This window comes from Salvia miltiorrhiza, chromosome 4 (assembly GCF_028751815.1).
Source record: "Salvia miltiorrhiza cultivar Shanhuang (shh) chromosome 4, IMPLAD_Smil_shh, whole genome shotgun sequence".
Taxonomy (NCBI): Eukaryota; Viridiplantae; Streptophyta; class Magnoliopsida; order Lamiales; family Lamiaceae; genus Salvia; species Salvia miltiorrhiza.
The window spans coordinates 1,874,434-1,898,287 of NC_080390.1; the positions used below are offsets into that span (position 1 = coordinate 1,874,434).

Below are 23,854 nucleotides of genomic sequence, written 5' to 3' on the forward strand. Positions count from 1 at the left end.
TTTCTTACAAACACGATCTTTTTTTTGTTTCAATGAAGCTATTTATGTTGTTAAAATTTTCGGTGGTTTTTGACGTTGGTGAAACGAGAAACCAACACCTAAACTAGAAAGCAGTAAACGACACCGGATTTACGTGGTTCGGTCGAGAAGACCTATGTCCACGGGGTGTTTGGGGTTTTTTCACTATACTTCGAGAGAATTACATTTTACAAGAGATGAATGAAGAAAATGAGATGATCCTCTTCTAACCCACTACTAAGTCTCTATTTATAAGCATGTAAATAAGCCTTAGGGCCTCAAGCCCATTCCCTAAGATAATTGGGCTTAAGCCCCTTTAATACATTGACCTTGGTCTGAGTCGCCTATGCTTGCTTGACTACGCCGGAAGCTCTATTATTTCTTTTATTATCCCAAGTCTTCAATTAAACCTGCACTGATTAGCTTAATAATAATAATACTAATCATAAGCATAAATAGAAATGTTCCCATTATATAGTGCACAGCGCTGGTGCATATTTCAGTCCTCATCAGCTACTCCCCTCCTGGTCTGGTTGAACCGGGTATTCTTCGTGTTCAGCCAGCCAAGTATTGTTAAAGTCAGCGCTGTGCTGTTTTCCTTAATCCCTGCAAATCATGAAGACATAAGAGTTTTAATATTATAAGAAGGCAGAGATAAGCATTTTCCCCTTGACTTTGGAATTGTAGTTCCAAATTAGATTTCCTTCTTGTTTATTAAATGTTGACAAAGATAAATAATTTCCATTTCTTTGGGCGCATAAGAAGACCAGCGCTGAGAATACCCCATATTGAATACTTTGCATAGATAGGCAATATAAATGCTTTGTGTTGGATGAACCAGAAGACTGCTGCAAGAATACCCAAATAACATAGGAAGACCCATGTCAAAGTTGAGAAATATGATACTCTGATCATGTGAGAAAACCCGTCACAAATATTTGTCGAGTCTGAACAATATACCTTGTTGAGCGCGTAAGAAATCCAGCGCGTGAAAAGACCAATAGATGACAATAGCACGCCAAAAGGCGGCTTATTTCTCGCTGAGCAGCGATTAAAATAGATCAAAGCAGCCCATAGAGCAAAGGCGCAAAACAGTGTAGCCCGTAGAGTAGAGCAGAGAAATACCCGGTCAGAGCAGAGAAATTGCTATCAGATCAGAGAAATGCTCGTCAGAGCAGCCCGATCAGAGCAGAGAAATGCCCTTTCAGAGCAAAGAAATGTCCCTCAGAGCAGCCCGGTCAGAGCAGAGAAATACCCTTTCAGAGCAGAGAAATGTCCCTCAGAGCAGCCCGGTCAGAGCAGAGAAATACCCTTTCAGAGCAGAGAAATGTCCCTCAGAGCAGCCCGGTCAGAGCAGAGAAATACCCTTTCAGAGCAGAGAAATGTCCCTCAGAGCAGCCCGGTCAGAGCAGAGAAATGCCCTTTCAGAGCTGAGAAATGTCCCTCAGAGCAGCCCGGTCAGAGCAGAGAAATGCCCTTTCAGAGTAGAGAAATGTCCCTCAGAGCAGCCCGGTCAGGGCAGAGAAAGGCCCTTTCAGAGCAGAGAAATCCCAGCAGAGGATTGAAATCCCGGCAGAGCATTGAAATCCCGGCAGAGCATTGAAATCATGCCAGAGCATTGAAGTCACGGACGGCGGCAGAGCATTGGGGTCCCGGACGGCGGCAGAGCATTGGGGTCACGGCAGAGCATTGGGATCACTACAGAGCAGTGAAATCACGGTAGAGCAGTGAAATCACGGCAGAGCAGTGAAATCACAGTAGAGCAGTGAAATCACGGTAGAGCAGTGAAATCACGGTAGAACAGTGAAATCACGGCAGAGCAGTGAAATCATGGCGGGGCATTCCTCAGCTGCTTCCCTCCTTTGTATGCATTCCTTTGCTGCTTCCCTCCTTTGCTGCTTCCCTCCAAGCTTGAACACTCTGCGCGGAGCATGGAGGACCCGGGGGGTGCAACCAACTTTCGCTGCTTACGATTAAATAGTAACCCTCTGCGCGGAGCATGGAGGACCCGGGGGGTGCAACCAACTTTCGCGGCTTACGATTAAAGAGTAACCCTCTGCGCGGAGTTTGGATCATCCGGGGGATGCATCCGACTTTCGCGGCTTACGATTGAACAGTAACCCTCTGCGCGGAGTTTGGATCATCCGGGGGATGCATCCGACTTTCGCGGCTTACGATTGAACAGTAACCCTCTGCGCGGAGTTTGGATCATCCGGGGGATGCATCCGACTTTCGCGGCTTACGATTGAATCAGTAACCCTCTGCGCGGAGTTTGGATCATCCGGGGGATGCATCCGACTTTCGCGGCTTACGATTGAACAGTAACCCTCTGCGCGGAGTTTGGATCATCCAGGGGATGCATCCGACTTTCGCGGCTTACGATTGAACAGTAACCCTCTGTGCGGAGTTTGGATCATCCGGGGGATGCATCCGACTTTCGCGGCTTACGATTGAATCAGTAACCCTCTGCGCGGAGTTTGGATCATCCGGGGGATGCATCCGACTTTCGCGGCTTACGATTGAACAGTAACCCTCTGCGCGGAGTTTGGATCATCCGGGGGATGCATCCGACTTTCGCGGCTTACGATTGAATCAGTAACCCTCTGCGCGGAGTTTGGATCATCCGGGGGATGCATCCGACTTTCGCGGCTTACGATTGAAATGATTCCTCTGGTCTGCCCTTGACGTTTGCTTTTCCCTTGGCTTGCTAAGAAGCAATTGTTTTCCCCTTAACTCGCTGAGCAGCAATTTTGAATTTGTAAATTGTGGATTATGGGTATACACCCTACTCCCTCCTCTGGTGATATGTGCAATGCTCTGCATGAACATGTTAAGTGTGTGTGTTTGGTGCTCATGCTTGTGATGATTGTGAGAGAGTTAACATAACTACAATTCCCAAGTAACATAATTCAAGTTGTATTTCAAGCCCTAGCACATATGCAGAAGGTGTGCAGCTTCCAAGATGATGTTGTGATTACATAAATCCCATCAAAGATCATATAAGTCATGATTTTTCCCAAGTAAAGAAGTAGAAAATTTCCCAAATCCCTATCATGCTTACATGTTCCCATAAAATACCTTAAGATCATAATTTTGCCTAGTGATAAAGCATAATACTCCCCCATCATGCTCACATGCTTCCACGAGATAAAGTTTAGCGAAGTACCTGAATTACCACATAAAGTTTTGCAAGTGGTTTACCGTTTTCATGTTATGGCGGTTCCCATATTTTGTTCAAAGCTTTTCCAAATTTAATTGCCCTGTGCTACAAGATCTCTTAGGCACAGATATTAGTACAAATATGAAAGCCCCTTGAGACGGGGCTGCAAAGAGAATTCGGACCCTAGATTATATAATCCATTGCCACAACTTGATTCCCATATTCATATACCGATAAATTCATTCAAATTTTCAAATCCCCTCAAAGATCATATAAATCATGATTTTGCCCAAGTGATAAAATATCACATATCCCAATCATGCTCCTCTCATTGATAGAGTTCAGCGAAGTACCTGAATTATCACTTATTAGTGGGTTACCCTGTTTTACATTATGGTATTTACCATAATTGTTCAAATCATTCACCAAATTTGCTTATCATGTGCTGCAAAAATTCTTAAGCACATATATTAATAAAATATGAGGGCCCCTTGAGATAGGGCTGTAAACGAATGATGCAAATAGTTGAACCCTTGAATCCCATAATTCATAAACATCATAATGTTGGCAAGCATACTCTTGATAAAATGAAACCCCAGTTCTCAGCCATTAAAGGCCTTAGCACTTGATAAATTTCACGCCAACAACATTCAAGTATCTCGACAACAAATAAATTTACAAAATCTATTAGTTTGGAATACCACCTAATATTTTATAGCTCCATTAACAGTAGGCATGCACTGTCACATAATTTACAAAAATCCCCATTTGCAAACAACACTAAGATAACTAAATAAAATCAAGGTAGCAGCACAATCACATATATTATCCCGGGAGTTTAAGTCTCAATACCAAGTTCTCATACGAATCCAATAGAAACACCCAGTAATTCTTCCCCGATTAATTTGCAGAAGCGGACAATAGCGAATGTCAATCAGACAATGACAAATCCCTCAAACAGATTTAAAATTTTAGCAAGAAACAAACACCATTGATGTATAATAATAAAAAAAAAGCAGGCTAAGCAGCTCCCTTGCTGGTATCGTGCTTCGACGATATTTCACCGGAGTCTACTTTCTCCCCCAGCAATTCCCTCTATCAATCAACTCCTACAAGATTTTCGAACATTGATATCCCCTTGCATCAAGAATTGCACATAATTAGTAGAGATTATAAGAAAAGTAAGCAAATAAGGTTAAGGAATCAAGTTTGTTGTGAAATTAATTGAAGAAAATCCCTAAGAAAAATGAAAATCTCCCCATCAAATTAGGAAAACCCCTCAACGGAGATCGGCGTGGATATGGAATCGGCAGCGGCGACGTGGTCGCAGAGCGAGTCCTCGACCGCCGCGGAGAGCCCTTCGATGGTCAGCTGTAGGTGAGCTGTAATTCCTTGGCTACAGAGGAGCGGCGGTTCCCTAGCTGCCGAGGAGCGGCGATTCCCTAGTTGTAGAGGAGCAGCGATCCGCTGACTGCGGAGAATCGGTGATTCGGTGGCCGCGGAGAGGCGGCGATACGCTCGACGGATTTGTTGGGAATTTTTTGTTCTGGGGAATCGAGTGAAAGAGAAAACCGAGATCGCGCAACTGCGCTGCAATACTTTCCTCCGCTCGGCTTCGACGGATCCCCACAAAAGAAGTCTGATCGGGAGGTGAATTCTTGGGATTATTTTCTGGATTCTTACGCGAGAGAGAGAGCTGAAGTCGAGATTAACCGGCCCTTGTCGCCGGAAACTGGAAACACTGGAACAAACGATGCTTGCCGGAAACTCCAATCGGAATCTGGAAATTTTTTGGAAAACCCCTAATCGAGATCTGGAATTTTTTTTTGACCGATGAACAGTAAACCGATGAACAGTAACTTCGATGAACAATGAATCTCACGCCTTAGCTCGATTTTCCCACAGACGGCGCCAGTTGGTGAAACGAGAAACCAACACCTAAACTGATTTTCCCACAGACGGCGCCAGTTGGTGAAACGAGAAACCAACACCTAAACTAGAAAACAGTAAACGACACCGGATTTACGTGGTTCAGTCGAGAAGACCTACGTCCACGGAGTGTTTGGGGTTTTTTCACTATACTTCGAGAGAATTACATTTTACAAGAGATGAATGAAGAAAATGAGATGATCCTCTTCTAACCCACTACTAAGTCTCTATTTTATAAGCATGTAAATAAGCCTTAGGGCCTCAAGCCCATTCCCTAAGATAATTGGGCTTAAGCCCCTTTAATACATTGACCTTGGTCTGAGTCGCCTATGCTTGCTTGACTACGCCGGAAGCTCTATTATTTCTTTTATTATCCCAAGTCTTCAACTGTACTGATTAGCTTAATAATAATAATACTAATCATAAGCATAAATAGAAATGTTCCCATTATATAGTGCACAGCGCTGGTGCATATTTCAATCCTCATCAGACGTTGCCATGGAGACAAACTCGTTGAAAGCCAACTCGTGGAAAGAAGATGGTATGTATCGTTATGTTTTTTTTTCATTCTCAATTTTACTTATGTTTTCCCCCATACGTTATGTTAAAGCGGTGGAGAAATCAATTATGATATTTGGCATAATTTAGATACTTGAAAGAATTGTCCAGCTTGTGTGTGCGAAGATATTAAATAATCGGCGCGATATTTTTGTTGGTTATCTTCATTTTCATTTACCATGTCATGTGCAAGTTTTCCTTCATTACAGTCTAAATTTTGATGATGATAGAGTCTTATGTTTTTTGTAATTGAATTTGTCTAAATTTATGCGTTGAAGCGTTTTTTTATTTTAAGCAGTCATGACTTCGGCTTGATTTATGATTTTGTTTATTATTGAAAATAGGGGTTGAGTTGAGCGCCGTTTCCTAGATTTGGTATTTGGAAGAAATTTGCGAACTTTTATCGGAGGCAAATATGTTTAATTTGCGAACATCATGCTTTGGTCATTTATTTGACATTGGGGAGATTATGTTTCAAGGCGAGTTGATGAAACTATTGTGTAGAAGACTACATTCTAATAACATTGAAAATAATACCTTGACCTTCACTTTTGGCCAACACGTTATCGACTTTGGTTGTGCCGATTTTTGTTTGATGACTGGTTTAAAGTGTAATGGTAGCTCTCCCAAAGTTTTCTAAATCCCATGGTCATGTATTTCCCTCTCGTAGAGAATTGCTATTTGCTGACATTGAAAATGAATTTCGAAAGGAATGTGCCGGTACGGGAGGTAATTCAATGAAGAGTTTGAAACTTGCTTACTTATTCATTATTTACGGAATGCTTGTTAATAGTAATCATGATAATGGGACAGTCGAAATGGGTTACATGCATTTGTTGGAGAAGGTGAAGAATGTTAACGATTTCCCTTGGGGTGTTGTTGCATATGAGTATCTTGTTAGTTCGATACATCGTTTGAAGAGGGAATTGGCAAGCATCGCCGATGATAACCAGTGTCATACATTGCAAGCGTATGGTTTTTTATATGGTTTACAATGTTGGTCTTATGAAGTACTTCCGGTACTTGGAACATTTTGTGGATCGTTGAATCCCCAACATTTATCGAGTTTTCCTAGAATGTTGAAATGGTGTGGGTGTCGAGTATTGACTTCAAAAGATGACGAACTCCTTAACTTTTTTTTGACTGAACATGGATGCAACCCCGTAAGTACATTTCATGTGTATTGAAACATATACTTAATGATATCTTATTTATGTAGAATGTATTTTTGTTCAAACTCTTACTAACGGATATATACTTTTGGCTTGTATGTGTAGGTGCGAATTTCTTTGTCTTCTGATGAAGTAAAAAAATTAGGGAGTCTTGTTATAAGTTCTTCGATGTATGTTGCATCGCCACTTCCAGTCGTTGACGATAGAAAGCAAGTTGGACGGAGACTTGATTTTAGGAGTGTTCAACGTGACGATTCTTGTACGAAGAAGCATCCACGTAAGAGGAACGCTTCACCGTTTGCTAGGTCGCCCATGCATAGTAGATCTGCAAAATCGAAGGAGTTGGTGGATTGTTCTATAATCGAGCCCAGGGAGTTCCAAAAAACCGCTACAAAGACGAACAATAAGCGTAAAGGTGGTTGCCCTATACCCAGTGTAACTTCGGGCAATCATAGCTACTCAAATATGAATTTTGTCAATCCGAACGTTGGCATTCGCGTGGGAGATGCAATGTACAAAGTAAGTTATTTATTTTAAAGTATACTAACATTATTACTGTGTTGTGCATTGGCATGACTGCACGAGTTCCTTGTGAAGTGGTGACATTAGAGCTTCCTAATCCCCTTAAAGGCATCTATTTTGTAGTAACAAAGTGATTAGCGATGGAAAGTTTAAGGAGAATATGCGACAGCTGAAAATAGCACTAACCTGCTGGTGCATCGGGCGTTGCATCATGGGAAACATGAAATTTGGAATCAGAGGTACAAACCTCTGCGGATAGACGAATTCAGGTTGTGCAACATTGCCATAGAAAATCGGACGAGGAGGTACCACTGAAGGCACCATCATGGTCGGGTGCATGCTGCTGGAAAACATAGACTGGTAAAGAAAATCACAAACTCTTAGTCCTAGTCCTTGAGGTCACTATTGCATACATAAATTAGAATGAAAATCCGAAAATAGACTATAGAGAAAAGCACCTGCAACCGTTGATGTCTAACTTCCTTTCTTTCTGCAATGCTAACATAGATAGGCTTGTTGCCTATCATCTTTCCATTCATCTCTGAAATCTACAAAAATACAAAAAAAAAAAAACAATTATTTCCTTTTTGCTTATCTCGAGTAGAATGAAATAATAATAATAATAACAATAATAATAATAATAATAATAATAATAATAATAATAATAATAATAATAATAATAAATTTACTGCTCTTGAAGCCTCTTGGCCGGTAGAGAATGCGACAAAGCCATAGCCTCTGTTTATCCCTCTCAGATCAGTCATAACCTTGAAGATACAAAATCTAAGATCAGCCATAACCTTGAAGATATAAATTCAAGAATGAGCTACAAACACAACAAAAAAGTATTGAATGCATAAGAAGTTTCCAACTAACCTTGCACGACGTTATGATGCCAAATGGAGAAAACATTTCCTTGAGCTTGTCATTGTCAACATCATCATCTATATTCTTGATGTAGACATTGTTCATCCCCAACGACCTTTCAAGAATCTCTTTTGCAGTCGTCCTGCGCTTGAGCTTCATTTCTAGCTCCCTCTCAGCTTTCTTCTGAGCTCTACCAACATACCATTCCTTCCCACTAAATTCTCGGCCATTAAGAGCTTCAACAGACCTGGCTGCATCCTCTGCATTGTAGAAGTTGACAAATCCAAAACATTTTGAGTTTCCTGCTTCGTCGCGCATCACTGCCACACTGGTCATTGATCCAAACTCTCCAAATACCGACTTCAAATCTCCCTCAGTTGTGGATGCCGAAATATTCTTCACAAATACGTTGGTGAATTTTGCCACCCTCTCCTGCTTGCTGACATAAGGCACTACATGTAGCTCTTTCCCGTGCAACAACACACCATGCAGATATTGAATAGCTCTGCCAGCATATACCTCCTCCTTGTACTGCACATAACCGTACCCCTTTGATTGACCACACGAATCTGTCTCAACTTTGCATGACAAGATCTTTCCAAATGGACTAAAAATATCGTGTAAACCTTTGTGGTCGATTGTTTTATCCAAATTCTGCAAGAGATGACTAATTTAGTTAGGATTATAAGCCTAACTCAAATTAATAACGACAAATATTGTTGCAAATTGACCAAATACCTTAACAAATAAGTTGCCCTGACCACTTTTACGATGACTTCCCTCTTTGTTTGAATATGCAATCCGAATGCATTTGCCATTGAGACGAGTGAAGTTCAGAACATTCAACGCTTTTTCAGCTATCAAAAACACACAACTTAGAAGCAATGTCATGAAAAGGCATTTAAGATCCTCTATTGGAAATTTACGTGACATTATCTATTTCATACATAGATAACAACATGTGTGAATCCTAACCGTTTAAGATTGTCAAATGTTAGGGAGTATATTTTTCTTATATAAACCTTAAATCCTAAACCTTATTGTTGTCAAATGTCAATCATCCACGAATGCAATTGAAATATCACACTAGACTAGAAGGTAATAGAGGGTCCGAATTGATGTAAATTAAGGGGGAGACAAAATTCAAAAGGACCGCTGCTGTCTTCAAATAAGCAGGATATATATATGTTGACAGTTTATACATCAGGTAAATCATGTGCTTGAGATAGAGAGAGTATTATTCTTGTAAATTTCTGTTTGAGAAACAACTTTATCATGAAACTTCAAGCGCCTAACAACTCACAAGATCAAAATAAAGTCAATATATATGCTAAATTAATTTAAGATACGCTAGTTAGACCTAGATTGTTTCTCTAGTATTGAATAAATTTGGCCCTCGTAATCATACTTAAAATAGATCATATATAGTAGGTTCAACTCGAGTAAATTTTCATCAGAAATAAATAATAATTCAACTCGGACTTAATTACAAATCCAAGTTGAGAAATAGAAGGAAACATTTATCTGGAAAATAATCAATTCAGTCGATTAATAAATTGTTTGTGCATGATGAGAGAGAAAATCAGCAATATTGGTACCTTCATCAGGATTCCTATAGTTTACATAACCGTATCCAAGTGAGCGCTGATTGATTTCATCCATGCATATCTTAACGGAGACGACGTCGCCTGCTTGATTGAACAATCGAAGCAGCTCTTCCTCCGTCACGCTGTCGTCAAGGTCGCCAACATAAAGCGCGGTCAAAATCGGCGCCAGCTGCCCCGGCACAACATTCGCTTCTGTCGCCGCCATATTCGCCTATAGGATATGATCACCTTGTGCACTGATAATCTAATTTTCTCTATTATCAGAATCAGTAAAACAGTAATGAGAAACAATTCGAAAAAACGAAGAAGCGACGAGTAAAACAATAAAAAGGAACCGGTTAAAAATCCGAAATTTAACTTCACATGGAAAACGAGTGTTGCCGATTGCATGAATTCGCTTCTCTTTTCAGGATTTTCTGGTAACTGAAAAAAAATATGGGAGAAGGAAGTAAGAGAGGCCGAGGCGCGCGGCTTCGGCGGCGCGTGGCCGGAGAGAAGCAGCGGAGCGCAAGTCACCTTGAGTTACGCGGAGAGAAGCAGGCGGGTGCGGGTTATTTATATAGTTGACGACGTGTTCGTTTTTTATTTTTTTATTCCTTTTTTTCAACAAAATTCTCACGGTCTAATGCAACACTGAATTCTATCCCATTAAAGTGTTTAAGCACAGCACGACCCATACAATCGGATTTGAGCTAATCCAATTATATTACGATACTTTAAAAAAGTATATCAATTATTATTCATTTTAAATTATATTGTATAATTTTATTTATTATTCATAAATTATTACTTATTGTTAGTAAACGTGTTATTTATAATACTATATAACCGATGAAGCAAAGCGGGATAAGTGGCGCGCAAAACCTCAATCGGCACGCTCAGTTCAGTTGGTAAGGTAATCCGAAAGAGGGTTTCTTTATAGGACGAACCAAAGGCTCTTTGAAAACTTTCTCATGTGCGGCATCTGTGCTGTTGGCCGTTGTGTCAACTCTCATAGTTTTCACCTTAGCTATCAGCTCCCGAATACTCTCATTTAAAAAACCTCTAGAACTACTATCATCCTTACATTCGGCTAATAGGTCGTAAACAGCTTTGGTGTTGTGGTTAACGAATACCATATTCGTGAACTTGTTTGGCGCGGAAGAACCAGATAACCTATTCGATACAGATATCCGCTGCTTGGAATCTTTCCTCCACCTATTCAATAGCATCTCATCAGGAACTTTGTGCTGGTTAAAGTGGAGATATATAGACTCTAAAAATGCGCCGACATATAATGTCGTCCGTCTCCCACAAATGACAAGAGCAAGATGCAAATTTAGTAAACTGATTATATCTCACAACACAATAACCTGTCACAGCGGAATTAGACGACAACTTGAACTGCAATACGTCCGCATTCAAATAAAGGGTTTCTTCAATCAAATCCGCCGAAATAGTGTTCAATGCTTCAAACTCAAACAACTTGAAAACACTCCTCGTACATACCTCACCAACCTGAAGTAGAATACCTGTTCTTTGCACAAACATCCTGAGCATGCCTCGACAAAGAGCATCTTCTTCGAACTCTCTTGTGCGCCAAGAATTCCGCATCTTCTCAAAGCCAACAACAAATTCATGCAAAGTGGATGTTGTCGAGCATAACTCTTTCAAAACTTTGTTCGTCACTTCGCTTCGAGATGTGGCATGCAAACCACCAGAAAATTTGTCACGTGTGAATGCCGAAGACCAACGTTTCCTCATTTTATGCATAGTATAAAACCATTTGTTCTCAACCAAATTGTGATCCTCAATCATCCTTTTCCAGGTAATATCAAACTACTCCCCACTCTCGCAACCATTCATACACCTATACCACTGTTTTTTAAAATTTGTATCATGACTAAGATTCCCAAAGTGCCTCACGGCGTTCTTGTTGATATGTCATTGACAAAGCCTATGTGATGCTTGCCGAAAAGTCGAGTCCATAGCATTCACAACAGCCATGTCTTGGTCGGAGAATACAATGGAGGGCTCTTTGTGATACATTGCTTGCAGAAAGGTACTAAATAACCACTCATACGACACTGCTTTCTCATTTGACAAGAAAGAAAGTCCAAACAATACATTCATACGATGATGATTGATGTCGACCATTGGAACACATATCAAGTTGTACTTGTTCGTCTTGTAAGTTGCATCAACGGATAAAACATCATCAAAATGCTGACAGTCGATCAAACACCAGGTATCGCGAAAGAAGAGATTTTTAAGCCTCCCATCGTCCTTTAACTTTACCTTCCAATAGAAGGAATGGTCGCTCAATCCCCTATCGATCAAAATCTCCAACAATTTATTAGCATCTGCATTGTCAACCTTCGACGCATTTCGGCTATCCGAATGTAATTCGTTGTACACATATTTTCGTATGAATCCTATGTTTTGTCGGCTTTCTGCTTCATTTTCCAAAAAAAGATAGGCCCGGCTAACACCAATCCCACTTGCCCGCATAGAAATAAGCAACCTCTTCTGCTGCCGTGACATGTTATGGGCCGATCGCAACAAGTAACTCTGGGAAGGATTAACCAACTTGTGGTTATGTTGCTTCACAAATGTCGTAATTATCCACGGTGCCTCAACATTGACATGTGCAACACGGAGCATTGCATTACAATTACTCCTATACGTCTGTTTTTTGTACGCGGCTAATCTACCCTCGGACGACTTGTTATCTGGGGGTCCTGCGCATGAACAAAGATACATCTTCATTCGAAGGTTGATAGTCGGCTTGAAATAACCTTGAGTACCTTTGCGCACTGAAAATCCCATCAAAATGGCATAATCACAATATAGCTTATGCACCTCATGCAAACTGCCTATAGCAGTACCTTCAAGAAGCCTATTTTCATAACTTCTCTGCAGTGCTTCAAGCCCATCCAAGGCATCATTCGTATTGGATCGTGTATTATTGCTACCCATCTCCGTAGTCGCATCAGTTTCATCCTCGATAACAGCTTCAATTCTATCGTCACAGCCTTCTCTGTAGCACGTATCACTGCCCTCACCTCCTGATTCATCACCGATAAAATCCCGCATGTTGAAATTATCGCTAAATGTATTACCATGTCCCTCACTATCATAGAATGTGTTCAAATCGAAATTTATGACACTATTCATACGTGAACCGCAATATGCAAGAATTGATAGAAAACCATGGCATCTTTCTTTCAGTAAAACAAGTCGAAAAAAAAAACTTATGGGAATGTGAAGAAAAAAAATGAGTCCACAGAACAATTATTCAACAAAAGCAACAACACCACTATAAATTCACCCTCCTTCTACATTTAACATTTCATATTCGAGTAAAAGAACAAATATTTGCACAAAAACCAAATAAAAAATTATCATGTTTATCAACAAACGAATACATGGGCAAAAAAATTAAGCAAAAAACAAAATGATACATACCATCTCCTTTCGATGAGTTTCTCTCCATGGAACGTAAAAAAAAATCGAAAATTATTCGATCGTCAATAGCTTCATTGAAACAAAAAAATCGAGTCCTACAAAAGAGGTAATCAGATGATCGAAACCTTAAGCAACAGATCGAAACCTTAAACAAAAAAAAGATCACGTCTGTAAAAAAATGAAACCTTAAGCTCTTCCTAATAAACACAGAGGTAATCAGATAGTTCAAAAAATTCTTGTTTTCAAATCTAAGTAACAGATGATCGAAACTTGTCCTACAAATCTTTAGTAAACCTATTAGTAAACCTATAAAAAACCTACTAAAATAATATGTGCATGACAAAAACAAATAAAGTCAAACATTCATTGGAAAAAGGAAAACCCAACCGGTTCGATGAGTTTAAGTATTAAACCGGACGCTTTATGACTAGTGACACGTGTTCGCATCCTAGGGCGATGTGCAGGTGCAAAGCACGTAGGATAGACTTTACCCTTTAACGGTCCCAAAAGCTAGTTTCCTAAATTTAAAGCTACCATTGGAGAAAAGTAAAATTAGTTTCCAAAAAATAAAGTAGAAACCAGCTCCCAACTGGGAACCAGTTTTTGGCTGAAATGCGAGTCTCATTTGCTCAATTTTATTGATTTTCAGCGGATAGTGGAGGGGCCCATTGCATCAATTTCTTGTTTCCAACTGATACCCAAGATTTTCATTGTATTTGTTTTGCTTTTTTTTTCTTTGAAATATATATGTTAAAATACATATGCACCTTTTTAATTTTGACATATATATAAGTTGTATTTATTATTATTTGGAATTATAAAGTCATTTTATTTTATTATATTAGATAATTTAAATATAAATTTGAATATAAAATTTAAATTAAATATATCGTTAAAACATGTAATTAATAATATACAAATTATAATTGAAATAAAATTAATGTACATATATAGATATATAAATCATGTATTAAAGTGGAACCCTTCAAAAGTAAAAATCTGGTTTATTGTTGGAGGAAATATAAGAGAAAAAATAGGTGAGTTTCTAAAGCTGATGTGGTAATGATGTGACACTTTGAAAACTGGAAATGTAGTTTATGGTTGGAGGCACCCTTATCTTATTTTGAGTGTTTGGTAACTTTGGTAACTGATACTTCCTCCGTTTTATTAATAATGACTCACTTTTCATTTTTATTAATTTGTATCATTAATAATGACTTAATCGAAATAAGGAAATAACTTTCTCTCATAAAAAAATGTGGGATTTACTCATTTATATCAATTTTATCATTTAATTAATTTTCTTATTAATATATGTGTCGAACAGTAATGAGCTGTTATTAAATGAGATGAATGGAGTATTATTTAATAAGACGGTCCGTGATAATTGAGAGGCCCGATCTTATTCTATTGTTCCATTTCGAAAATTAATATCTTCTCCCCCTTCGAATTATTTATCCGACGTCACATTACAAGCTTCTTTCACCAACATACCAAGCTTCTTTCACCAACATACCCCTCGATAATTCTGCAAGATTGGGAAGGGGGATCGGGGAGAGAGATTGGGGATAGTCGCGTTGTCCTGGGGGGGTCTTTCCAAATATCGGGGGCGCTCTGTCACGAGTGGTCGCACTGCCCAGGGGAGTCTTTGCAAAAATCGGGGGCGCTCTGTCGAGAAGTTGGGTGGGGGTGGGCGCAGTGGTACAAGTTTTGTTCAAGAATCTTTAATTTTTTGGTGGAGGGAAGGGTGCTCTACCAAGAATATGGGTCGTGTGGGGAGGGGAGAGAGAGGGATAGATCTGTGGAAGAATTTTTGTTTTTCGGGGCACCGACGGAGCCTTGGGTCGTGCGGGGGGAGAGGGGAGGGGGCAGAAGGGGGTAGTTTTGCTGAGAACTGGATGAAGATGATAGAAATTAGTATTTTTTTTATAATTATATAAAATTAAAATTTGCTCGTTTAATCTATAGTTATATTTTTTTTCTGTCAAACAAGAATATTAATTATTTTAGAATTTTATCTTACTTACCAAACACATAAATATGAATATCCTATATTATTTATTTTAATTTTATTAATACACTATTTTCAAACATGCACTAAGTATTTAGGTTTCTTTTTAATTAAATTCGTGTATTTTAATTTTATTAATACAATCAGTTATGTTAAATGTGCGTCAAATCTTTATATCTCATAAAATTTCTTATTAGCTATTATTGCAAGTTGATATTTTTTTTTGAGGCGTATTGCAAGTTGATATTGAAATTGAAAGTTTGTTGCTTTTGCAAACCTAGAAATGTTGGATAGAATGTTAGAACAACCAATCCAATACAAACCGTACGGAAAGCAGTAAAGTACGCACAATCAAATGATTACACTGCAATGTTAATTAATTGCAATTGTGAATCCACTCTAAAAATCTATTTTACAATGAATTACACGAAACTACTCTATAGAATCCCTCTTATTGAGTAGTATTGATAATGGAAGAAATATCTTCTAATTCTATCAACTATGCTAGCAACAACTAGACTTTAATGAAACTAATATTTAGATCACAAACATACAAACCTATCAGCTAGTCATTGACATATGAGTCTTCCTCTCAAGGTATGCTAGACATACGTGTCTCTCACTCAAGGTATGATAGACTAAGGCCTAGTTTGGTTCGAAAGAATGCGCTGGATTAGCGCACTAATCTTGCATATTACGGGAATTTGGTTTCCATTACAATCACCAAGTCTGGCCCTGGAAAATCATGAGGCCCGGTGATAAATCACTATTCACTCCTTTTTATGCATCCGACCACTCCCCCCTGATGCGGTTGCTAGAATTTTTGGCTGGTAAGGCTCTCCCCTATTTGCCCTTCCTCGTTTTTCGTGATTCAAAATACACAAGAGGAGTTTATGCTCCGCCCATCTTCACAACTTCTGCTCCTGGTTCATTCTCTCACCACGACTTCAGGCTCGGCCATAGAAGAAAAAATACGGTAAGGCAGTTGCTAGGTTTTCGATCTACTGAAGTGCATCACATTTTTTTCTTTTTTTCTTTTTTTGATGCGTATCTAATTTCTAGGGTTTAGTTTTATTTTTTTTTGGATATTTGCGTATCTGGATCTGTGAATTGTCAAAATATCAGATCTTTAAATTTCCTCTGGAATCGATTGAAAATTTGGAACATTCGCTGGATCTGCGAATAATTCGAATCTCGATTCTATACTGCAATTTCTTCTGGAATCGATTGAAAATTTGGAACATTCTTCTAGCATTTCTGTTGAGATGTATTTAAATTTTTTATATCTTGATTTTCCAGATTACCCATCTACTTTGTGTCATTTTAATATTTGAGTTGCTAATTCCCTCGTTTCTTCTACATGTCTATTGATGGGGATGAGACCGAGCATGATCATTTTTGTACAAAGGCTTATTGAAATATGTGATTGTGATTGCTATAACGTCATTGATGTATTTGTATAATTAAATTGAGGTTGTTCTTATGGATTTATGAATCTATCCTACATACTCTGCAGAATTGTTTAAAATTTCTCAAAATCTGTGGCTAATGGCTGGTGGAGGACGTCTTCGGGACAGTGACATCACATACTTGTTGTTGCAAGAAGTACTTGTGCTTTATATTATACAGTTGACGTTATTAGTTGCATGTTTAGCTAAATTTAACACGAAAAAGAGAAAGCGTGGGCTAGGGACTATAAAATATGACATTATCAGTAGGATCCCTGATCAAGAAAAGCATTTAGCGCGCATAATAGGTACGAATGATATGGATTGCATTGCAAACTTGCGTATGGATCGTAGAACTTTTAGGCGACTGTGTCGGGTACTACGTGAACGAGGTGGTTTGGTTGATAGGAAATACGTAACTGTTGAGGAACAACTTGCTATGTTCTTGTCCGTCCTAGCCCATCATAAAAAGAACAAAGTAGTTCGATTTGATTTTTGGAGGTCCGGTCAAACCATTTCGCGCTATATACATGTGGTTTTAGGAGCGATAATGCGTTTACATGAGCTTTTCTTACCAAAACCAGTGGCTGTTACCGAAGAATGCACGGACCCTCGTTGGCAATGGTTTAAGGTAGGATAATTTGTTTCTTTTTATATGCTTGATGGGAATAATATTTGTGTTCTATATTTTCTAATGTCCTGTTCCGAACTTCTATTGTCTCTAGGGCTGTCTGGGTGCCTTAGATGGCACCTATATCGATGTAATGGTTGGAAGTAGTGATCAACCACGGTATCGGACAAGAAAAGGCCAGATTTCAACGAATGTATTAGGCGTGTGCGATAGGAATTTGAGATTTACATATGTGTTATCTGGATGGGAAGGCTCGGCAGCAGATTCCCGAATTTTAAGAGACGCTATACGTAGGCCTCATGGATTGAAAGTTCCAAAGGGTATCAAATATACTTAAAATTCTTTATTGTTGATTTCTGACTTTCTTTATGTGAACTGGCAGTTTATATATTAATGTTGTCTTATTTGTTGTTGGGAAATTGTTAGGATATTACTATTTGTGTGACAATGGTTACGCAAATAGTGATGGGTTTCTAACACCTTTCAAAGGTGTTAGATACCATCTCAAAGAGTGGGGTCCCAACTCCGGCAGGCCCCAAAACAAAGAAGAACTCTACAACTTGAGACATAGCAAAGCGCGCAATGTGATTGAAAGGGCATTCGGCATATTGAAGATGAGGTGGGGCATACTCCGTTCCCCAACGTTCTATCCGATTAAAACACAAAATAGGCTTATCATGGCTGCCTTTCTACTTCACAATTTCATCCGCACGGAAATGCCTATTGACCCTGTGGAGCTACAATTTGATGATTTGGTGCAAGAAAATCAAGGTTTTGGCAATGAGTTAGAACATGAGGAATACATTGACACCGTTGTGAATTCTCCTCAATGGAATGCATCGAGAGACGCATTGGCTGAGGCCATGTGGCTCCAATATTCCAATGGGGCGTAGGTGAATACTTCTTTATAATTCTATGAGCTTGATTTATGAATCTTTGGCTGCTTTGGTATTGTTGGTATATTAATGTATGTCTTATCTTGTGTTTCTCCTGCTGTCCTAATATATCAATTGGTGCAACTTATTCGCTGCCATATCATCTTATTTTGGATTTATAATATGGTTAAGTAATTTGTGTGTTATTTGAATATAAGCTTATGAGCTTATGATGTGTAGGATGGCTGTCGCCCATGAGATGTCAACGCCCCATCCCCATGTAGCTGTGGCAATGGATTTATGAAGTTAATGTGTGGGGACATCTAGTCGAGCAAGCCACACATTCTAGTCGAGCAAGTCAACGCCTCATCTAGTCGAGCAAGCCATTTACGGTCTGTTCCGTACCAGCATACCAGATCAAATTATTTTGAGGCCGAATCAGCAACGAACACTCGGGACAACGGATTACAATCACCCCGTGGTTATCTACAATTTCAGACCGCAATCTTGTGCATGTCGATGGCTGTGTTAATCGTAGGGATTGTAATTGGCAGGTTCATGTGAGGGGAGGGTGGTGATGTCGAAGATGGGCAGAATACTCTTTAATTTTTTTTTATTTTTTTTTAAAACTTTGCGTTTGAAGTAGTGATCTCCTAGACTTTGAAGACTATGTTTTCTTGTGTTTGCTAATTATGTATTTTGGAATGGCTTATTTTGGACATATGTAATATTTTATGATGATGTGGGCGCTATATTTTGTAATATCTATGAAGATCTCCTATGTAATATTATGAAGATGTGGCTTGTGTTTTGGAATTGCTATGAGCAGGTGCATATTGCTTATTTTATATCTATATCAAATTTTTGTGGCTATCTTGATAGATCCAGAACCATTGCTCTGATTCCCTAATTAATTCAGGTTGTGTTGGTTGAATTTTGCTGATCATTCATTGGATAACAAGTGAGATGCAATTTAATTCCAATGTGATTGGACCAGATAGAGTATACAATATTCTTGGAATTTACTTCAAGCTTTATAATACGGCAGGTGTTATTATTAGACAAGACAAATATCCTCCTATCTTCCACCCAACAACCACAATTAATGTTACTCCTACTCCATGAAGGCCGAGCTTTGTGCTATATAATTATGGAGGCCAAGCAAGAATCTGAACACCTCAATTTTTCAGTCTGCAAAAATCTCCAAACCTCGAGATGGCACTCTTCAAAGTAAGATCGCAAGATTGGTTTCTCTATGTTGAGAACTGGGATGCACAGAAGGACAACTTGCTAATGAATTGTTTGATCGAAAAAATCGATGAATGCTCACCGACACCCCCACAACTGTCGCCGCACGTGCTGATTTATGCCATGAACGCGCTCAACTCACAACTAAACGCTAAGGTGAAACTACTCTCTGTGGAGGCGCGTTGTGATTTTCTCCGGGATCGCTACATGTGCTTCAAACATTTGTGTAATTTACCGGAGACTGACTGGGACCGATCGACTAACAAGATTCACGCGAAGGACGAGGTGTGGGCGAGGCTCTTTCAGGTAGCAGTTTATTCTACCTTCGTAGTTATGTTTTCCGGCTCCATTCGTTTTCCCCAGCCAACATGTTACTTACGAACATGTTTACATTTTTTAGGAAAACAAATTCAACCAAGCTTACTATTACGAGGGAGAACCCTTGTATTTTCAAATGATTAAGTTATTCGGGCTTGCTTCCGTGAAGACCGAGCTCTCCCACACGGTGATCCTGATCGAGGACTCGTCGCCCAACAAGGAACAAATTCCTTACGAGATATGCGATGATACATCATCGGATGACGAGGTAAACTCTCCTCTACTAAAGCCAAAGAAAGAAGTTTCCCGTAAACTCAACTTTCCTGATGATGCATGTTCGGGAATATCACCGGCATTCCCAATCACTTACAAGAGCAGTGTGTTCGTCCCATGGTCACCGATCGAGGAGAAGTTCGCATGTCCATCGAGTAATGCTTTCCCCGGGAAGCTCAAAGAAAACATGAGCGCTGACCCCGGATACGGGGGGAGTTCTTGCGCTTCGTCGTCACCTTTTAAGTAGCTACTGTTTGGGTCTTAGCTATTTTGTGTTGTTTGTGTATTAGGAATTTTATGTTGTTATGTTGTTGGGTCTTAGCTATGTTATGTTGTTTGGGTCTGCCTTTGAATTGGTACTTGTGTAACTCCTTCCCAATTTTTGCTGATCAACGGCTGCTAGAGCCTATGTGGGAGTACAAGTCTTTTTTTGCTATGTTATGTAATGGTTGGCTTTGAAAAGCTTGGGCTGTTAGGGATGTTTCTCTCTTCTGCATTTACTTTATGATATGCATTATTACAAGCTGTAAGAAGTTATGCTGTGCAGGTGGTTAAAATTGCTGATTTTAGTGTTGCTTGAGTACTAGTTCAGTCGAGAGTTATGACTGCAGAAACTGGAGGTATGCTTATCTTAATTTTTCAGTAGAGCGTTAGATATTATCTCTCACTTCTGCTTGTTTTTTATTGATTGAAAGGTTATTGAGCAGAAGCCATATAATCACAAACATAGCAAACAATAGAGCATCATAAGTTTACAAAAAAAGCATCATATCTTGGTTTTCATAAACATAGCAAACAATAGAGCATCATAAGTTTACGCCGCTAGATCAAAATCAAAAGCCAACGTAGTCTAGTTATATCTACAGCATCATCTTCGTAGCAAATATTAAAGCAATTCATGTCATAATAAACTTTGAAGACTCGCAACGACCCAGGCCTTCTTGCATCGTTGCTCAATTCTCCTTAGATTTCAGCTGAAGGAGGTATTCAACATACGCAGCTCTCGCTTCCTCCGGTAGACTTGAAAACACATCTAGACGCTCCACCTCCTTCGCGAGCAAGTCGGTGACCTCGAATTTTTCTTTCAAGGTCAACCCCGGGATAGCACCAAGCTGTGCGAAGACCTCCTTCCGTGCCTTTGAGATGTCGAAATCATAGCCCATCCTACCAGCTATCGTTCCGAGTCTTTGTGATGCTTCACGGGTGACCTCTGTAACTGTTTCAAGCATCAGCGGAAGACTCACATCTTTCTTCCTTTTCTTACCAGTTGAACGCTCTTCCTCGACAAGTTTATGAGTTTGACTAACACTATCATCCACATCTTTCTTCCTTTTCTTACCAGTTGAACGCTCTTCCTCGACAGGTTTATGAGAGTTACTAGCACTATCATCCACATCAACGGTATCAAATATGTCGTCGAGCGACACATGATAATCGCCATCGACCTTTTCTTGACTGAGGTCGATGTTCCGATACATTTGATGGGCAGCCTCCATCGGGTCGACCGATTCTTCACCCGTGGCCCTATCCTTTCCAAAAATAACTCCCCAATCATCAAAGTAAGGCCATCCCTTGTAGCGCATATTTCCGGCATTATTGTCAAGCTGTAAATCATTCAAGTTTGATTAGTAACCACGCTAACAATGTACACATATATAAGTTAAATCACAGCCACTAACCGCTAAAATTTCACTCCATTGCTCGTTGGTACAATCGACCATGTGAGTTCCGTCCTTATTGAAACCAACCCCGCTCACTTTCAACATGCCACATATAGAGTTGTAGGTTTTCTTCCACGTCGTCACCTTCGAATTAATATGTGGCATACCCTTCAAATCCGTTGTAGGGAAATCCTTTTTCATAGCATCCTCCAATTTTTTTAAGTATCCAGCGCGAAATCCGTTGTCGGATTTCCAGCCTTGGGCTACTAGTTCTTTCAAAGCAACCAAGAGCACCCCCTCTTCCCGTGTAGACCAAGTGCGCCGTGTCTTATCGGTCTTGTTCACGCGCCCGCCCCGCACGAAACCGCAGCTACCTACCATATCTAAACATCCATAGCAACCAACAATAATGCGCGTGAAACAATGCTCACCCAAGCAAATATGAGACAAATAGCTCCACATTCATGACGAACATCAACAGTATGCTTCTCATCAAAAACAAAAAACTGCATTCACTATATTGCATAAACCCACAAATAAAGAACGAGAGGCGCACATAACATTCCTCGCTCGATGAATCACCCAGATGAATTCAAATAGAATATGTAAATATATGCACGCGTTGAGATTTTTTGCATTCAAGTTTCATTTATGCTATGGCGTCATTAGAGTAGCATCCAAAGATCATTCAGGTCCATGAATTTTTTTGGGGAAAAGTTAGGGATTTTGAGATAGCAAACCTTGATTTGCAGAACTCATGGTGCTGCACAGTTCGATTCTCCTTGCGCTTCGAAGAAATGGTGAACGACGATCAGTATTCTGCAAGCCCTGATTTTTGGCGCGCGAAATGTACTCAGCTTCACCTTCGCAGACATATATATCATTCTCTTGAAATTGGGGGCAATCTCGTATATGTGTAAATAATAGAGGGATAGAAATGTCATTTTAACAATAGAGGTAAAGAATGCAATGTATACCAAACACAATTAAAACGCATCTAACTACAATACCAAATACTCATTTTTTTTATTAATCTTGTTAATCAGTGAAAGGCATCCAACATTTAATCTATGCTGTATAAACCATTCTTTCGAACCAAACTAGGCCTAAATGTTGGAACAATGTAGCTTCACAATCCTACGACTCAACATTTGTGTTTTGCGTTGAATGTAGTGGTCTTCGACCCTTTTTTAAAGATGCAAAGTATGCTTGGAAAGCAAGAATATGAAGGCTGAAAACATGGGTATAGATCGTGGCACCTTAAATGTTCTTGGAGCCAAAATTTACTTGTTGATTAAGCATATAACCAACATTCCTGCATTCATGGAAGACTTAGTCTTCGGATGATTTGTTTACTCTCTTTCCTTCTTTAATAAATCTGAAAATATCTATAATAATTCTCTTAATTAATCAATAAATGAAGAAGATAAAATAAATAATTATTAGAGTTATAAATTAACTCTATAAATAAAAAAATTAGAGTTAGAATAAAAAAAATAACTCAAAATCTATAATCTATTAAAAAGGCAACTTCCAATTTCAAAACAATTTTAAAATTGAGTGGCAATTTTGTAGTTACAATAAAATTGAAAATTTATTTGTAAACTGTACTTTTTATTTCTTTTTCTTTTTTTTATTTCTTTCTAAAATTATGAAATTCGACTAATTATAAAATACTTAATATGCATTTCAAATTAAAGATCATGATAAGATCTTTAAGTTGATATATTTTATGTAAATTTTTAATGCAAAAATATAAAAGTTATATTTATTTAAAGACTGAAATTTTCAAAAAATATTCTCTCTCCCTCATCTTTTTTTGAACAATTTTTTAAAATTATTTTTTATTTTTATTTTTTAACTTATTATTTTTTCTTTTTAATAATATCAATTTTTGTTATTATGAATTCTTCTTGAATTTTTTATATTTTTAATATTCAGTTAAAATTAATTTTTGTATTATATTTATAATATAATAATTAATTTGATATTAATTTTATATAAATATAAAAATATTTCACGTACATTAGACAGGGCACAAATGCTAGTATAAAAAAAATGCCAAATAATTTAAATTGAAAATAGACTAAAATCGAGTAGGTTGATCAA

The 23,854-nt window shown here is 38.7% G+C and overlaps 4 protein-coding genes across 5 annotated transcripts; 2 read left to right on the top strand and 2 right to left on the bottom strand.

Annotated features, from left to right (window-relative positions):
• Positions 1-4,444: 4,444 nt before the first annotated feature.
• On the bottom strand, positions 4,445-10,038 carry LOC131021115 (polyadenylate-binding protein 8-like). The gene is made up of 8 exons (XM_057950204.1): positions 9,825-10,038; positions 8,965-9,083; positions 8,236-8,880; positions 8,049-8,126; positions 7,818-7,907; positions 7,546-7,716; positions 7,386-7,471; positions 4,445-4,958 (listed from the first exon to the last, which is right to left on the bottom strand). Exons 1-8 carry the CDS (start codon positions 10,036-10,038, stop codon positions 4,445-4,447), a joined length of 1,917 nt encoding a protein of 638 aa, XP_057806187.1.
• Positions 10,039-11,756: 1,718 nt separating this feature from the next.
• LOC131021116 (protein FAR1-RELATED SEQUENCE 5-like) lies at positions 11,757-12,908 on the bottom strand. The gene has a single exon (XM_057950206.1). It carries the CDS (start codon positions 12,906-12,908, stop codon positions 11,757-11,759), a length of 1,152 nt encoding a protein of 383 aa, XP_057806189.1.
• A 3,122-nt stretch (positions 12,909-16,030) lies between these two features.
• On the top strand, positions 16,031-19,009 carry LOC131022141 (uncharacterized). Of its 2 annotated transcripts, XM_057951552.1 has the most exons (5): positions 16,031-16,267; positions 16,808-17,370; positions 17,465-17,690; positions 17,797-18,263; positions 18,486-19,009. In XM_057951552.1, exons 2-4 carry the CDS (start codon positions 16,840-16,842, stop codon positions 18,261-18,263), a joined length of 1,224 nt encoding a protein of 407 aa, XP_057807535.1. In that variant the 5' UTR covers positions 16,031-16,267; positions 16,808-16,839; the 3' UTR covers positions 18,486-19,009. The 2 variants fall into 2 exon arrangements, with proteins under 2 accessions (XP_057807535.1, XP_057807536.1); XM_057951553.1 differs by lacking the exon at positions 16,031-16,267 and having other exon boundaries at positions 16,278-17,370.
• A 417-nt stretch (positions 19,010-19,426) lies between these two features.
• LOC131022142 (uncharacterized) lies at positions 19,427-20,561 on the top strand. The gene is made up of 2 exons (XM_057951554.1): positions 19,427-19,799; positions 19,894-20,561. The coding sequence occupies exons 1-2, from the start codon at positions 19,461-19,463 to the stop codon at positions 20,329-20,331; spliced, it is 777 nt and encodes a 258-aa protein (XP_057807537.1). The 5' UTR covers positions 19,427-19,460; the 3' UTR covers positions 20,332-20,561.
• The last annotated feature ends 3,293 nt before the right edge of the window (positions 20,562-23,854 follow it).

What these genes read in the sequence shown, in the direction of transcription:
- LOC131022142 (XM_057951554.1), top strand. Translation starts at nt 19,461, where the DNA reads ATGGCACTCTTCAAAGTAAGATCGCAAGATTGGTTTCTCTATGTTGAG. An exon ending in TGTGGGCGAGGCTCTTTCAG is followed by an intron (nt 19,800 to 19,893) that starts GTAGCAGTTTAT and finishes TACATTTTTTAG; the next exon opens with GAAAACAAATTCAACCAAGC.
- LOC131021116 (XM_057950206.1), bottom strand. Translation starts at nt 12,908, where the DNA reads ATGCGGGATTTTATCGGTGATGAATCAGGAGGTGAGGGCAGTGATACG.
- LOC131021115 (XM_057950204.1), bottom strand. Translation starts at nt 10,038, where the DNA reads ATGGCGGCGACAGAAGCGAATGTTGTGCCGGGGCAGCTGGCGCCGATT. An exon ending in GCCAAGAGGCTTCAAGAGCA is followed by an intron (nt 7,908 to 8,048) that starts GTAAATTTATTA and finishes GTATTTTTGTAG; the next exon opens with ATTTCAGAGATGAATGGAAA. An exon ending in TTAGACATCAACGGTTGCAG is followed by an intron (nt 7,717 to 7,817) that starts GTGCTTTTCTCT and finishes TTTCTTTACCAG; the next exon opens with TCTATGTTTTCCAGCAGCAT.
- LOC131022141 (XM_057951552.1), top strand. Translation starts at nt 16,840, where the DNA reads ATGGCTGGTGGAGGACGTCTTCGGGACAGTGACATCACATACTTGTTG. An exon ending in CTCGTTGGCAATGGTTTAAG is followed by an intron (nt 17,371 to 17,464) that starts GTAGGATAATTT and finishes TATTGTCTCTAG; the next exon opens with GGCTGTCTGGGTGCCTTAGA. An exon ending in TGGATTGAAAGTTCCAAAGG is followed by an intron (nt 17,691 to 17,796) that starts GTATCAAATATA and finishes GGAAATTGTTAG; the next exon opens with GATATTACTATTTGTGTGAC.